Source organism: Symphodus melops (assembly GCF_947650265.1).
Source record: "Symphodus melops genome assembly, chromosome: 17".
Taxonomy (NCBI): domain Eukaryota; kingdom Metazoa; phylum Chordata; class Actinopteri; order Labriformes; family Labridae; genus Symphodus; species Symphodus melops.
The window spans coordinates 16,618,613-16,633,750 of NC_136707.1; the positions used below are offsets into that span (position 1 = coordinate 16,618,613).

The 15,138-nt window shown below is 40.3% G+C and overlaps 2 protein-coding genes across 2 annotated transcripts; both read left to right on the forward strand.

Annotated features, from left to right (window-relative positions):
* Positions 1–664: 664 nt before the first annotated feature.
* On the forward strand, positions 665–9,974 carry LOC306838280 (uncharacterized protein). Its single transcript, XM_079366376.1, has 10 exons — positions 665–926; positions 1,809–2,087; positions 2,469–2,789; positions 2,904–3,077; positions 3,164–3,412; positions 3,532–3,858; positions 3,988–4,257; positions 8,485–8,678; positions 9,066–9,336; positions 9,428–9,974. Exons 1-10 carry the CDS (start codon positions 875–877, stop codon positions 9,610–9,612), a joined length of 2,322 nt encoding a protein of 773 aa, XP_079222502.1. The 5' UTR covers positions 665–874; the 3' UTR covers positions 9,613–9,974.
* Positions 9,975–10,825: 851 nt separating this feature from the next.
* Positions 10,826–15,095, forward strand: LOC306838281 (vascular cell adhesion protein 1-like). Its single transcript, XM_079366377.1, has 8 exons — positions 10,826–10,960; positions 11,854–12,132; positions 12,514–12,834; positions 12,917–13,342; positions 13,429–13,677; positions 13,797–14,123; positions 14,254–14,523; positions 14,660–15,095. Exons 1-8 carry the CDS (start codon positions 10,909–10,911, stop codon positions 14,833–14,835), a joined length of 2,100 nt encoding a protein of 699 aa, XP_079222503.1. The 5' UTR covers positions 10,826–10,908; the 3' UTR covers positions 14,836–15,095.
* The last annotated feature ends 43 nt before the right edge of the window (positions 15,096–15,138 follow it).

Sequence of the window (15,138 nt, forward strand, 5' to 3'; positions counted from 1 at the left end):
GTATCAAGGAAGAATGTTTTTTATATACCCTTAAAACTTCAAATAAACGCCCATCCCAAATGAAGTCACAGGACCTATTACTAGCCTGTGTTGACACACATTTTGACTATCAAAGACAGGAAGCCTGAATGCATTCAATGTGGCAAAGTCAAAAAGACACACGATTTCGAGGTGGATTGCACTATCTGTAAAAGAAAGACAGAGTGGAGCACATTTAGTAATGAGCGGATAAAAAAAAAGAAAAACAGGAAAGGCGGGGACTCTGCTGCTTGTGTTGGCTTTAGAGATTCAAATAAGAAATTGAGAGTATGAAAATAGATGTGTTTTTTACATGCTACATTTTTAGTGCTATAACGTGCTTTAAACAACTAAAGCTGGTCTATATGTCTCTTTTAATATCCTCATTTTGTAGAGGATTAAATATTATTTCTGGTATACATTTACACTTTTATAATCTTTCCAATCTTTGCTGTGCACAATGTTCAAACATAATAAAAGGCTTGTCTCTTATTGAATGAAAGCCCATATATGTATATATATATATATATATTTGATCAAATGTGAAGTTTCTTATGACATATTTTTCGAAGGCTTATTTCACAAAAAAAGATGCTCACTCCATTATGTGCCAACCGTTGTGGTTTCATATTACCGCCTTCACAGTTTCCTGTTCTCTAGGGCGTTGAATTTCCCCTCATGTGCATTTCTTTCACTCTCTCTGAGCTTGTTTAACTGTCAGCAGCAGGTAATTAACTCATCAGGTCTGAACCCGGATTAATCCCATCCCGCTACTTAAGCTGGACATCTGCTGGACGGTCCTGAAACACACCTTGCCTCCTCAATCTACCTCCTTCCTCTCGCGTGCTGGTCCAGCATGCAGCCTCTCAGGACACTTGGCCTTCTCATGTTCATGATATTACTGTGTGGTGAGTGATGCTTTATAAGAGCTCTGTGTAGGACTTCAAACATGTTATTTTGAGCTGTGCCTAGGAATAAACCATTAGAACACTGTGGTAGTTTTCTTGCTTGCTTTCTGTTTTAATAGCTCAACGTATTAGCAGTGTTGCTAAGCACTTGGAAACCTATTCTAAATAATCATTCTTTATACAAGATTTAATTTTCCTGTAAGTGAGCTTCTGTTATAAAAAGATATGGATGGTATGACAGGACCAGTAGAGTGTTTCATGTTTGCCTGTCTTTTTAAAAGAATTCGGTGGAACAGATAAAAAAAAAATAACATTCCTTATCTAAGGGTACAGCTTTGAGATATGAAATGGGTGTGATAGTTGTGAAAATGTCAGTGTTTGAAATAAGGAAAAAAAACTTCCTCATCACACTCTATGACAGATGTGTCAATGACACTACCAACTACCTTAAAATTTGCTTGGGTGTATGCAGAGTTTTGGCGCACTGGGTGGAGTCCATGATTTGAAGATAGAAATGTTCAGAACAAATGAGCAACAGCTCTTCGTGGCTCTACAGCAGCCGAGGTGGTTCACAGAAGGTGTAGAAATCCGTCCATTAAAAATGATACATTTCCAACCTGTAAATATACTTTTAAAATCAGAACCTAGATGTCTATTTCTATAGAAACTTTGCAATTTATTAAAATACAGAGCTTTATGGGACATCTTTTTTCTTGAAGTATTGTGTTTATTTCGTTTTTTCACTCCCTGAAGCAGTTGATGAGGATTCAGAGTGAACAGTTCCACCATTAAGGGGCTTAAATTAGTGATCCAAGCCACCAGAACGATTTTATTTTTTATTTTTTAACTGCTATCAAGATATGTTCTTTTGTCTCTCAACAGATGCTGCCAGTAGCTGCCCCCCTGAACTCACCCTCACCGTGGATCCTCCTGTGGTTATAAGAGAACTCGGAGAGACAGTGTTAGCAAACTGCAGCAGCACATACGAGTTTCATTATGGGATGTACTGGAGAAACGGAAACACAGATTCTGACATTGAAGAAGACTTGAGTTTCATCACTCAGTCTCTGCAACTCTCAGACTGGAATACAACAGCTGAGTGCAGAATAAAGCTGAATGAAACTCATGAATGCAGCACAGATCTGAAAATCATTGTGTACAGTAAGTGCCATTTCAAATGAATATCATGCAAACAAAATAATGATTAAGATACAAAATCGACTGCTGCCATGATTAATATATTTGTCCACTACTGAAATAATCTCTAACTGTTTGGAGAATGCGTCTCTTGAAGCATTTTTTAAGGAAAACTTTTTATGTCTGACATCTTTATCCGTTTTTGACAGTCAACTCAGTTTCTTTGTGTTGTTCACAAACAGGACTTTGCCCTCTTTGCCTTTGGCGAAAACTGATCGTGACATATTTCAACATTTTTTTATGGAAGAAACAACCAATCAATTGATCAGAGTAATAATCAACGTGTTAATGATATCAAAACTATTGTTACATGCGGCCCTGACTCCATTCTGTCTATTTTGATAGAGAACCCAGAACTGTCAATGTACCCCATAAACCCTTCGTCTAATTTGGTGGAAGGGATGCAGTATGAGCTACAATGTGATATCATCGAGGTTGCCCCCATTCAAAATCTCACTGTGAGGTGGTACAAGGGCCAACAAATCATCAAGACGCAAACTTTCAGCAACACAACTGAAAGACCAGTGGATGAGTCCTCTACTTTGATGGTCAACGTCAGCAGAGGGGACCACGGGGCTCAGTTTCGATGTGAGGCTCAGCTGGACTTTGGGCCTCTTGGAGCACAAAATCCTGTTATTTCTGAGAAGCGTCGGGTTTCTGTTCTGTGTGAGTAAAGTATCTCTTGTTTCAGTCTTTCTGATTATTATGTTCATATTTGATAACACACACTCCAATCATCTTGGAAGCATTACTAAACGAACCAGTGTCCACTGATAAAAGTTCCAAATAAGGCAATCCCTGTAGTCATGACAACCCCAGAGGCAACAACACAGACAACAACTTACCCAGAGGTATCAACATCCGCTGCCCCTGATACGTCAACGCCAACCATTTCTGAGTCACCAACCACTGAGGCGTCAACACAAACTCACACAGAGACTTCTACAGAACAAGGTGAACATCGGCGTTACTCTTGTACATGACTGATAGTGTTCAACAAAAGGAAGCTTTGATTGAACATGTCCGCTTTTGAATTTCAGGTTGCCCTCTCGTATTGACACCTTCCGAAATTGTGGTGAAATTTGGAGATCCAGCTTCAATAAACTGCAGCACATCAGCCCCAAATGCTTCTATCATTGGTTGGGAGTCAATAATAGGAGGCACAGTTGAATTGCCTCCTTCAGTCACCTGGATGGTTGAAAAACTGGAACATTGGACCATAGCACCTAAGTGTTTCGTCTCTACAGACACTCAGCAGTGCATTGTGATGCCAGTCATCACTCTTTACAGTGAGTAGGCTACCACAGAGTTTCTTATAGTTATATTCTGTCTTCACCGAGTTAATGCAAATGTCTCTGCATATTTCTTGTACCAGGCCTACATTATTTTCTCTGTTATCTATATACAGAAACTCCCGACATGGTGTCAATCTCTGCAGAGGATCCCAGACCTATGGTAGAGGGCAAAGACTTTCTTCTGACGTGTAACGTCTCCAATGTGGCTCCTGTTGGGAACCTCAGAATACAGTGGTACAGAGACGGGATACATTTACACAAGAAGCAATTTGATGACACCGTTGTGACCCCTGGAAACGCGTCTTCTACCCTGAGAATCAAACCTAAAAGAGTTTTTCATGGAGCAGCTTACAGATGCAAAGCTGAGCTTCATCTTGGACGGTATGGTCCAAAGCCATTCCCGACTGTGGCCTCATCACCTTACATAGCTGATGTGCAGTGTGAGTTTCTGCTTATCTTTAATGTTGTATTATTTTCACTTACCAAACATCCCTACTAATAATATCACTTTCATTATGCATTTCTGAATTGGAATTTTAAATGAATCTGCAATCCTCTTCTTTTCTTAGATTCCCCCATTTTCAGGGGGGAAACTAACAATACAGTTGTGATCCTGGCCCTGGGTGAAAATGTGACTTTTCCCTGCACTGCTGAGGGCAACCCTTCCCCTGAGACGCAATGGAAGTATCCCTCTGAAGTAAATGTGATAGAGACCACTTGGGGGCGCTACAGGAATATCAGCATCCAAGGAGCCACGTCTATCAATGCTGGTGTTTACATCTGTCATGCCACGAATGCCATTGGGAATGTGACAAGATCTGTCACAGTGCAAATGCAAAGTAAGAGCAGATGACTTATTTTTGTGTAGCCGATGTTAATGTTTACAGATAAGCAGGCAAATATTCATGGCACCAAGAAGTTAGAAATGTACTTTGAATTAATGCTGTTTTTTTTTTTTTTTATCTTACAGGTAAATCTAGTGCAGGCCCTTCATGGTTTATATGGGTTTTCCTTGTTCTTTGTGTGGTTGTCTTCCTCATCATCATCATCATGATCATTCTCCAAAATCGCCGGAAAAAAAATGGAGAATATAGTTTTGTTTCAGGCAAAGCGAAGGAGGATATCCAAATGACAGATAAAGCCTGAAGCTTAGGATATATTGACTTTATAGTATGATCGATCAGTGTGGACTGATATCTTTAGAAAATATGGTGTTCCATCAGCATGACAAAAAAGGCCTGTAAATTTTGTATTTTCTCACTTTTTTTAAATCACAAAATCTAGCCTAACTATAGGCCTAAAGTAACGTCGTAATAATGATCAGTGATACTGCAGGCAAGTATTGCCATTTTTAAATAAACAGAAGGACATTTATTGACTTGTTGTGCTATTCAATGTAGAAAGTGCTCATTGCCTACTGGACATATGCCTAATTAACATTGTTTATGCTATATTTATGGTTTTAAATGCTGTCTTTTTGTCTGTTCCAGAGTTTTGTTTTCTATTGAAATGTCATGTTACGAAATACACCAAACAAAATTGCAGCTGTTTAATACAAAAAAACACAAAATAAAAAGCAACAATGGTGACCTTAATAACTGCTGTCGTTCAATTAACTGCAGTCATACAGCCTATGGGCTATTTTAGGATGTCAGAGGTTTTTCAGTGGAACAAACAGGTAAATCTTCATTCAGGGTTTAAACCAAGCTGCCAACAATGCTCGACTTGTTGTCTTACTCAATATAACTTCAAAACAACAATAGTATAATACCCTGAATCTATAACATCATTTGAAGTCAAATGAAAATGAAGATAAAGTGAGAGCATGTAGCGGCCGCTCGTGGCTGTGTGCGCTGGCCCTTTAAGATTTAGGATTTGGGAGTGACGCGGATATGAAAGCTAGTTTATCCCTCTTTCCTTCGCTATGAACAATATTTAGACAAACTCGACAAACGGATCACTGCCCCTGTTCATTCGCAAATTAAGATGCGGGTTTATGTCGCTCGTTAAAGAAATCCAAAGCGGAGTGCGAAGTGGTTTGGACTGATTTTATCAGGTCGGGATTATTGTAGGCTGCAGGGCCGTCCTCCTCCTCCTCCTCCGAGCTGCTCCTGGGATAACTTTGGAGAAGTTCTTTGTATTCGGGAGGAGTCACACAGCTTGGCCAGCAGGCTGAACATGGACTGGGGCACAGACCTTTGGGTGAGTTTGTCCTCTGGCTCGCTGTGGAGGGTCCTAACTACCGTCAGGAAAGCAAACATGCGATTACTTGGATAAAGTCCGGTGAGGGTGAACGTCATGTTTTTGAAGAAGTAATGTGTCGTCCATACAAACCTGCTTCTTTGCAGTTACCATGGAAACGCCTGCTTGTTACAGCCAACCACCTCTGCTCTACAGCTGCTGATGATGCTCACCATATTACTGACAGGGTCTCAAATTCGTTTTCTGATTCACTGGTCAAGGCGGCAGGTAGATGAAAAATACAGGCCAAACACGTTTTAATGGCTGAAATAGCAAATACTGTTTTGTGTAGCCTACACATCTGTTACAGTACATTTAATTGAGAAAGCATTATGTTCTGTTGAATCAATCACAGAATCAATCATTATATGTCAGATAAGGAAATTGAGAAACTTTAAATATATATTTGTGTAGGATTTATCACTGGCCACTAGGGGGCAATGTAGGATTGTACTATGATCGGCTCAGTTAGGAACCGGCCATTTTGGTTGCTATGGTTACGTTCATGACACGGTGTTTGGCTGTGCCGTTCAGCCTAATTCATGTAAGTCCAATGTTTAATGTTTTAAAACGGAATGAATACAACGGTTGCACATTATGTGTAATGTTGTAATATGTTATGACCTATGTTATATTGTATGGTCACATTTGGGAATTATTACTATTTACTTATCCTGCAATCGTTTGTATTATTGTAGGGCTCCTTCATCTCTGTCATTAAAGACATAATTCGACATTGAGGAGTGTTTCTTCAATTTGCTAAATTATTATTCCACAAACAAGTTTGTCTGTCTTGATTTAGCTTTGAAGACATTAGACATTTCATATAATCAGCCTGTATATTGTTAAAAGTGTATCTCTGTCTGCTCCTGCAGCGCGCTCACAGACTACAGAGACCATAGACATAAATCTATGACAGAGACTGTGAGGACGTTACTATCGTTGTTAGCTGCAAACACGGAGAGAGTGAACAGAGAAAAGCCGACCGTTTGATCAGATCACGTGTTTCCGACTGGGTCGTACGGATCACGGATCAACTGTGTGCTGACTAAAAGTTAAAAGGGGTACGCCGCGCTCGCGTGTGTGCGCGTGTGCGTGTTAGCGCGTCTGTGTGTAAGAGAGAGGAGCAGGTAGCTGCAGCTACATTAAACGTGTTTTATACTCATACCAAAGTTTTGATGACGCAAAAAAAAAAAAAAAACTTAACGAAGCCTCGAGGCAGCGAAAATTCCTCGATGAATTTTTGTAATCGAATTATTCGAGGAATCATTTCAGCTCTAGAAGGCACGCTTTAAAATCACTGCCAACATTGTTACTTTTAAGATAAATAAAGGAGTTTGAGTCTTGGATTAGTATTGCACATTGATCTGGTGATTTTTTTTTTAGGAATTTGGAGGGAAATATGTAACGTTACATTGTGGGATTAATGGAGAGCAAGAGGCAAACAGTCGTTTATATTCAAAACGTATTTCCCATCTAATCACCTGTGCAAATAGTATGTAGAATCAGAAGAATCACTTGCAACTATTTAACCTGTTTGAAGAAGAATATTGTTGGACGTATTCTTGGTGAAGATAACAATTACTTTACGATGAGAAATAATTAGAATGTGTCTGGATACTGAAGAGAAACTTAAAAAGCGTGTTTAAAAGTGTGCTGAAGTGGGTTGTACCTGCAGTGGGATGCTTCACTGTTTACTGTCGGGCACTCCTTGCTACCATAGAGATGAAATCAGATGATGTCATGAAAACAAGCTTCACCATCAAAGATTGAATGTCCCATGGGTCTACCTGCCGTGTGCCATGATGAGTTGGGACACCGATTCCAAATGATGAGTGAGGACAATGCAGACCCAAATAAATATACATAAAATCAGCCTATTTAGCTGGAAGTTAGATAAGATTTGGAATTTCAAAAGAAACTAAGCTGCTCCTCTGCCCGTAGGCCTACAGGCTGTTGAAAAGTCCCCATGTTACGAATAAACTCGATGACTGATACACTTGATGATGCGCAACTACACGGTACTACTGCAACAAAAGCCACACATTTGCAAACACTCACATTCCCATGCAGGGAACCTGGATGTGTAAAATGGAGCATTGCAAAAGCTCACAGCTCTTATCAGAGCAGGGAAGACAGCTCTTTAAATTACCCTGCTGCTATAAACGTGCACAGCTGGAATGTTTAAATTGTAAAGCTGTCCTCCTAACAAGTCAGCAGAATCACGATGACTACGTTTTGTGTGTGTCACTTCCTAAAAGGTCTTTTAAAAAGCTTTTCAGCTTTTCTTCGTGCAGATATCTTTGTTCATTTTATCACTCTGGCATGAGACATTGAACATGTGTTGGGGAAACATTCTTCACATCGAAAAGGATAACTTAAAGGTCACATGTTATGCAAAATACACTTTACCATGTTTTTTCATTCACAAATGTGTTTCCATAGTCTTTCTACAAACCCTACAATTATGAAAGGAGTCCATCCTCTCCGGCTTTTGCCTGCTCCACCAGAAAATGTTATTCCCCTTTGTGACGTCACAAAGGGCAGTAACTGTGTCAAAGACCTATTTGAGCACTTTGTACGTTTTCAAAGTTTTTGCAATAGTTGCATTTATGTTTATGGGTATTTCAGTTTGGGTTCTTAACTGTTCTAAAGGGAGCAGGCTTGGTTGAAAAAGAAAGCTCTCCTTTAAATACCACAGAGGAAGTAGACTGTCATCGAAGGAGCTGTTACAGTGCCGTGTATGTAGGAAATAGAAAAAGTGGTCCATCAAGAATTAGTATTATGGCGCTTCCTCACTTTTGTGTGTTTTTATCTTGTCTCAGGCCCGTGGCGAGACTGTCAGCATGTTTTGGAATCAGGTGAGACCACCAGTGGGATCTACCTGCTCCGCCCACAGAGCGCCAACCGCCTTCTGCAGGCGTGGTGTGAGCAGAGTCAAGCTCAGGGAGGCTGGACGGTCATCCAAAGGAGACAGGATGGCGCTGTCAACTTCTTCAGGACTTGGGAGCAGTATAAGGTGACCACACACACCAATACTGCAAAGCACCTTGCTGTTCATTTTATGGGAGAGAGTCTACAGCCAAGCTAGCATTGGCTAATGTTGGAAAGCTAACATGTTGATGTCCAGTAGGGTACAGTATAACCATAGTCTTCATTAGCTGGTGCCAGACAAAGTCAGCGGTTCACCAATTTTACAACAAGTTAAATTATTTAGTAGGATAAAAGACCTGTTGCACTTAAGGTAAAGTATGGGACGGAAAAAGTCTGAGCTTCTGAATAAAACCTCAAAGAACCATTTAATACATTTTTTTTTCAACTCAGTCTGAATGAAAGATGTGGACAAACTTCATGTCTATGTTCACATGGCACTTCAGCTTAAACTGCTGTGTTTGGGTTTTTACAGCAAGGCTTTGGGAACCTAGATGGGGAGTACTGGCTTGGTCTGGAACACCTCTACTGGATGACTAAGCAGGCCCAGTATAAGCTACGGGTGGCTCTGGAGGACTGGCAGGGCCGACAGGTGTTTGCAGAGTATGACAGCTTCCACCTGGAACCGGAGAGTGACTGGTACAGACTGCGGTTAGGACAATACCAAGGCACTGCAGGGGACTCCCTCTCGTGGCACAACAACAAGGCCTTCACCACTCTGGACAGAGACAAGGACGCTTATACAGGTCTGCTCAACTCCCTGGATCCGTTTGTTAGTACTCTGTCTGCGTTTTGACAGTTTCCTTAAATAACCCTGTTCACCTGCTTTGTCCCCAGGTAACTGTGCTCATTTCCAAAAGGGAGGCTGGTGGTATCACATGTGCGCACACTCCAACCTGAACGGTGTGTGGTATCGGGGTGGACACTATCGCAGCCGCTACCAGGACGGGGTCTACTGGGCGGAGTTTCACGGAGGGTCCTACTCTCTAAAACGTGTTTCCTTGATGATCAAGCCGACATAACATTGCTTTACTATGGGCATGTAAGAAAAAAAACAACAATGTAATAAACTGAAGCAGACTTTTTCCTCAAAGAGTATATTTCACTGAATACCCTGTAAAACAGTGCCAAGGGGCAGACATTCATTATGTTTGACCTTTAAAGCAAACAACTAATGGGTGTGAACAATTTCACTTTTTAACCTTAGAGGAAAATGTTTGATGAAGGACTGATGAATGATGAGTGAGTGTAATCAGCCAGAGGTGTGATGATGATGAGCATGCTCTGTGGCTGCTCCAACAGCATGACATATAGCATAATGTATCAAGGAAGAATGTTTTTTATATACCCTTAAAACTTCAAATAAACGCCCATCCCAAATGAAGTCACAGGACCTATTACTAGCCTGTGTTGACACACATTTTGACTATCAAAGACAGGAAGCCTGAATGCATTCAATGTGGCAAAGTCAAAAAGACACACGATTTCGAGGTGGATTGCACTATCTGTAAAAGAAAGACAGAGTCGAGCACATTTAGTAATGAGCGGATAAAAAAACAAACAGGAAAGGCGGGGACTCTGCTGCTTGTGTTGGCTTTAGAGATTCAAATAAGAAATTGAGAGTATGAAAATAGATGTGTTTTTTACATTTTTAGTGCTATAACGTGCTTTAAACAACTAAAGCTGGTCTATACGTCTCTTTTAATATCCTCATTTTGTAGAGGATTAAATATTATTTCTGGTATACATTTACACTTTTATAATCTTTCCAATCTTTGCTGTGCACAATGTTCAAACATAATAAAAGGCTTGTCTCTTATTGATGCCTGTCCCAATTAAAGCCCATACATGTGTGTATATATATATATATATATATATATATATACACACACACACACACACACACACACACACACATATATCAAATGTCACTAGAAGATATTTGTCTTCTGTCGTCATTTTCTGATCAAATGTGAAGTTTCTTATTTCGCCAAGTAAGTTTCTTTATGACATATTTTTCGAAGGCTTGAGAAAGGTTATTTCACAAAAAAAGATGCTCACTCCATTATGTGCCAACTGTTGTGGCATCATCGTTCAGCCTTCACAGTTCCCTGTTCTCTAGGGCGTTGAATTTCCTCTCATGTGCATTTCTTTCACTCTCTCTGAGCTTGTTTAACTGTCAGCAGCAGGTAATTAACTCATCAGGTCTGAACCCGGATTAATCCCATCCCGCTACTTAAACTGGACATCTGCTGGACGGTCCTGAAACACACCTTGCCTCCTCAATCTACCTCCTTCCTCTCGCGTGCTGGTCCAGCATGCAGCCTCTCAGGACACTTGGCCTTCTCATGTTCATGATATTACTGTGTGGTGAGTGATGCTTTATAAGAGCTCTGTGTAGGACTTCAAACATGTTATTTTGAGCTGTGCCTAGGAATAAACCATTAGAACACTGTGGTAGTTTTCTTGCTTGCTTTCTGTTTTAATAGCTCAACGTATTAGCAGTGTTGCTAAGCACTTGGAAACCTATTCTAAATAATCATTCTTTATACAAGATTTAAATCTTGAACAATCTTAACAAGATTTTCCTGTAAGTGAGCTTCTGTTATAAAAAGATATGGATGGTATGACAGGACCAGTAGAGTGTTTCATGTTTGCCTGTCTTTTTAAAAGAATTCGGTGGAACAGATAAAAAAATATCATTCTTTATCTAAGGGTACAGCTTTGAGATATGAAATGGGTGTGATTGTTGTGAAAATGTCAGTGTTTGAAATAAGGAAAAAAAACTTCCTCATCACACTCTATGACAGATGTGTCAATGACACTACCAACTACCTTAAAATTTGCTTGGGTGTATGCAGAGTTTTGGCGCACTGGGTGGAGTCCATGATTTGAAGATAGAAATGTTCAGAACAAATGAGCAACAGCTCTTCGTGGCTCTACAGCAGCCGAGGTGGTTCACAGAAGGTGTAGAAATCCGTCCATTAAAAATGATACATTTCAAACCTGTAAATATACTTTTAAAATCAGAACCTAGATGTCTATTTCTATAGAAACATCACAATTTATTAAAATACAGAGCTTTATGGGACATCTTTTTTCTTGAAGTATTGTGTTTATTTCATTTTTTCACTCCCTGAAGCAGTTGATGAGGATTCAGAGTGAACAGTTCCACCATTAAGGGGCTTAAATTAGTGATCCAAGCCACCAGACCGATTTTTTTTTTAACTGCTATCAAGATATGTTCTTTTGTCTCTCAACAGATGCTGCCAGTAGCTGCCCCCCTGAACTCACCCTCACCGTGGATCCTCCTGTGGTTATAAGAGAACTTGGAGAGACAGTGTTAGCAAACTGCAGCAGCACATACGAGTTTCATTATGGGATGTACTGGAGAAACGGAAACACAGATTCTGACATTGAAGAAGACTTGAGTTTCATCACTCAGTCTCTGCAACTCTCAGACTGGAATACAACAGCTGAGTGCAGAATAAAGCTGAATGAAACTCATGAATGCAGCACAGATCTGAAAATCATTGTGTACAGTAAGTGCCATTTCAAATGAATATCATGCAAACAAAATAATGATTAAGATACAAAATCGACAGCTGCCATGATTAATATATTTGTCCACTACTGAAATAATCTCAAACTGTTTGGAGAATGCGTCTCTTGAAGCATTTTTTAAGGAAAACTTTTTATGTCTGACATCTTTATCCGTTTTTGACAGTCAACTCAGTTTCTTTGTGTTGTTCACAAACAGGACTTTGCCCTCTTTGCCTTTGGCGAAAACTGATCGTGACATATTTCAACATTTTTTTATGGAAGAAACAGCCAATCAATTGATCAGAGTAATAATCAACGTGTTAATGATATCAAAACTATTGTTACATACGGACCTGACTCCATTCTGTCTATTTTGATAGAGAACCCAGAACTGTCAATGTACCCCATAAACCCTTCGACTGATTTGGTGGAAGGGATGCTGTATGAGCTACAATGTGATATCATCGAGGTTGCCCCCATTCAAAATCTCACTGTGAGGTGGTACAAGGGCCAACAAATCATCAAGACGCAAACCTTCAGCAACACAACTGAAAGACCAGTGGATGAGTCCTCTACTTTGATGGTCAACGTCAGCAGATGGGACCACGGGGCTCAGTTTCGATGTGAGGCTCAGCTGGACTTTGGGCCTCTTGGAGCACAAAATCCTGTTATTTCTGAGAAGCGTCAGGTTTCTGTTCTGTGTGAGTAAAGTATCTCTTGTTTCAGTCTTTCTGATTATTATGTTCATATTTGATAACACACATTTGCCCTTTCACCCCCCAGATGCCCCTACATTCAAGAGCAACACAGTAAGTGATTATTACTTTTTAAAAGAGGGTGTTAATGTCAGCCTGAACTGTGAAGCTGAGGGGAACCCTCCTCCTGTCTTCAGTTGGACACGAGATGGGGGGAATTTGACGGAAAAGTCAGATCATCTGAATCTTACTGAAGTAGAACACAGCGCAATCTACAACTGCACGGCCTCCAATCATCTTGGAAGCATCACTAAGCGAACCAGTGTCCAAGTGATAAAAGTTCCAAATAAGGCAGTCCCTGTAGTCATGACAACCCCAGAGGCAACAACACAGACAACAACTTACCCAGAGGTGTCAACATCCGCTGCCCCTGATACGTCAACGCCAACCATTTCTGAGTCACCAACCACTGAGGCGTCAACACAAACTCACACAGAGACTTCTACAGAACAAGGTGGACATCGGCGTTACTCTTGTACATGACTGATAGTGTTCAACAAAAGGAAGCTTTGATTGAACATGTCCGCTTTTGAATTTCAGGTTGCCCTCTCGTATTGACACCTTCTGAAATTGTGGTGAAATTTGGAGATCCAGCTTCAATAAACTGCAGCACATCAGCCCCAAATGCTTCTATCATTGGTTGGGAGTCAATAATAGGAGGCACAGCTGAATTGCCTCCTTCAGTCACCTGGATGGTTGAAAAACTGGAACATTGGACCATAGCACCTAAGTGTTTCGTCTCTACAGACACTCAGCAGTGCATTTTGATGCCAGTCATCACTCTTTACAGTGAGTAGGCTACCACAGAGTTTCTTATAGTTATATTCTGTCTTCACCGAGTTAATGCAAATGTCTCTGCATATTTCTTGTACCAGGCCTACATTATTTTCTCTGTTATCTATATACAGAAACTCCCGACATGGTGTCAATCTCTGCAGAGGATCCCAGACCTATGGTAGAGGGCAAAGACTTTCTTCTGACGTGTAACGTCTCCAATGTGGCTCCTGTTGGGAACCTCAGAATACAGTGGTACAGAGACGGGATACATTTACACAAGAAGCAATTTGATGACACCGTTGTGACCCCTGGAAACGCGTCTTCTACCCTGAGAATCAAACCTGAAAGAGTTTTTAATGGAGCAGTTTACACATGCGAAGCTGAGCTTCATCTTGGACGGTATGGTCCAAAGCCATTCCCGACTGTGGCCTCATCACCTTACATAGCTGATGTGCAGTGTGAGTTTCTGCTTATCTTTAATGTTGTATTATTTTCACTTACCAAACATCCCTACTAATAATATCACTTTCATTATGCATTTCTGAATTGGAATTTTAAATGAATCTGCAATCATCTTTTTTTTCTTAGATTCCCCCATTTTCAGGGGGGAAACTAACAATACAGTTGTGATCCTGGCCCTGGGTGAAAATGTGACTTTTCCCTGCACTGCTGAGGGCAACCCTTCCCCTGAGACGCAATGGAAGTATCCCTCTGAAGTAAATGTGATAGAGACCACTTGGGGGCGCTACAGGAATATCAGCATCCAAGGAGCCACGTCTACCAACGCTGGTGTTTACATCTGTCATGCCACGAATGCCATTGGGAATGTGACAAGATCTGTCACAGTGCAAATGCAAAGTAAGAGCAGATGACTTATTTTTGTGTAGCCGATGTTAATGTTTACAGATAAGCAGGCAAATATTCATGGCACCAAGAAGTTAGAAATGTACTTTGAATTAATGCTGTTTTTTTTTTTTTTTTTTTTATCTTACAGGTAAATCTAGTGCAGGCCCTTCATGGTTTATATGGGTTTTCCTTGTTCTTTGTGTGGTTGTCTTCCTCCTCATCATCATCATGATCATTCTCCAAAATCGCCGGAAAAAAAATGGAGAATATAATTTTGTTTCAGGCAAAGCGAAGGAGGATATCCAAATGACAGATAAAGCCTGAAGCTTAGGATATATTTACTGTATAGTATGATCGATCAGTGAGGACTGATATCTTTAGAAAATATGGTGTTCCATCAGCATGACAAAAAAGGCCTGTAAATTTTGTATTTTCTCACTTTTTTTAAATCACAAAATCTAGCCTAACTATAGGCCTAAAGTAATGTCGTAATAATGATCAGTGATACTGCAGGCAAGTATTGTGTCATTCTCTAAAGTATTTACATTTATACATTTTTAAATAAACAGAAGGACATGTATTGACTTGTTGTGCTATTCAATGTAGAAAGTGCTCATTGCCTACTGG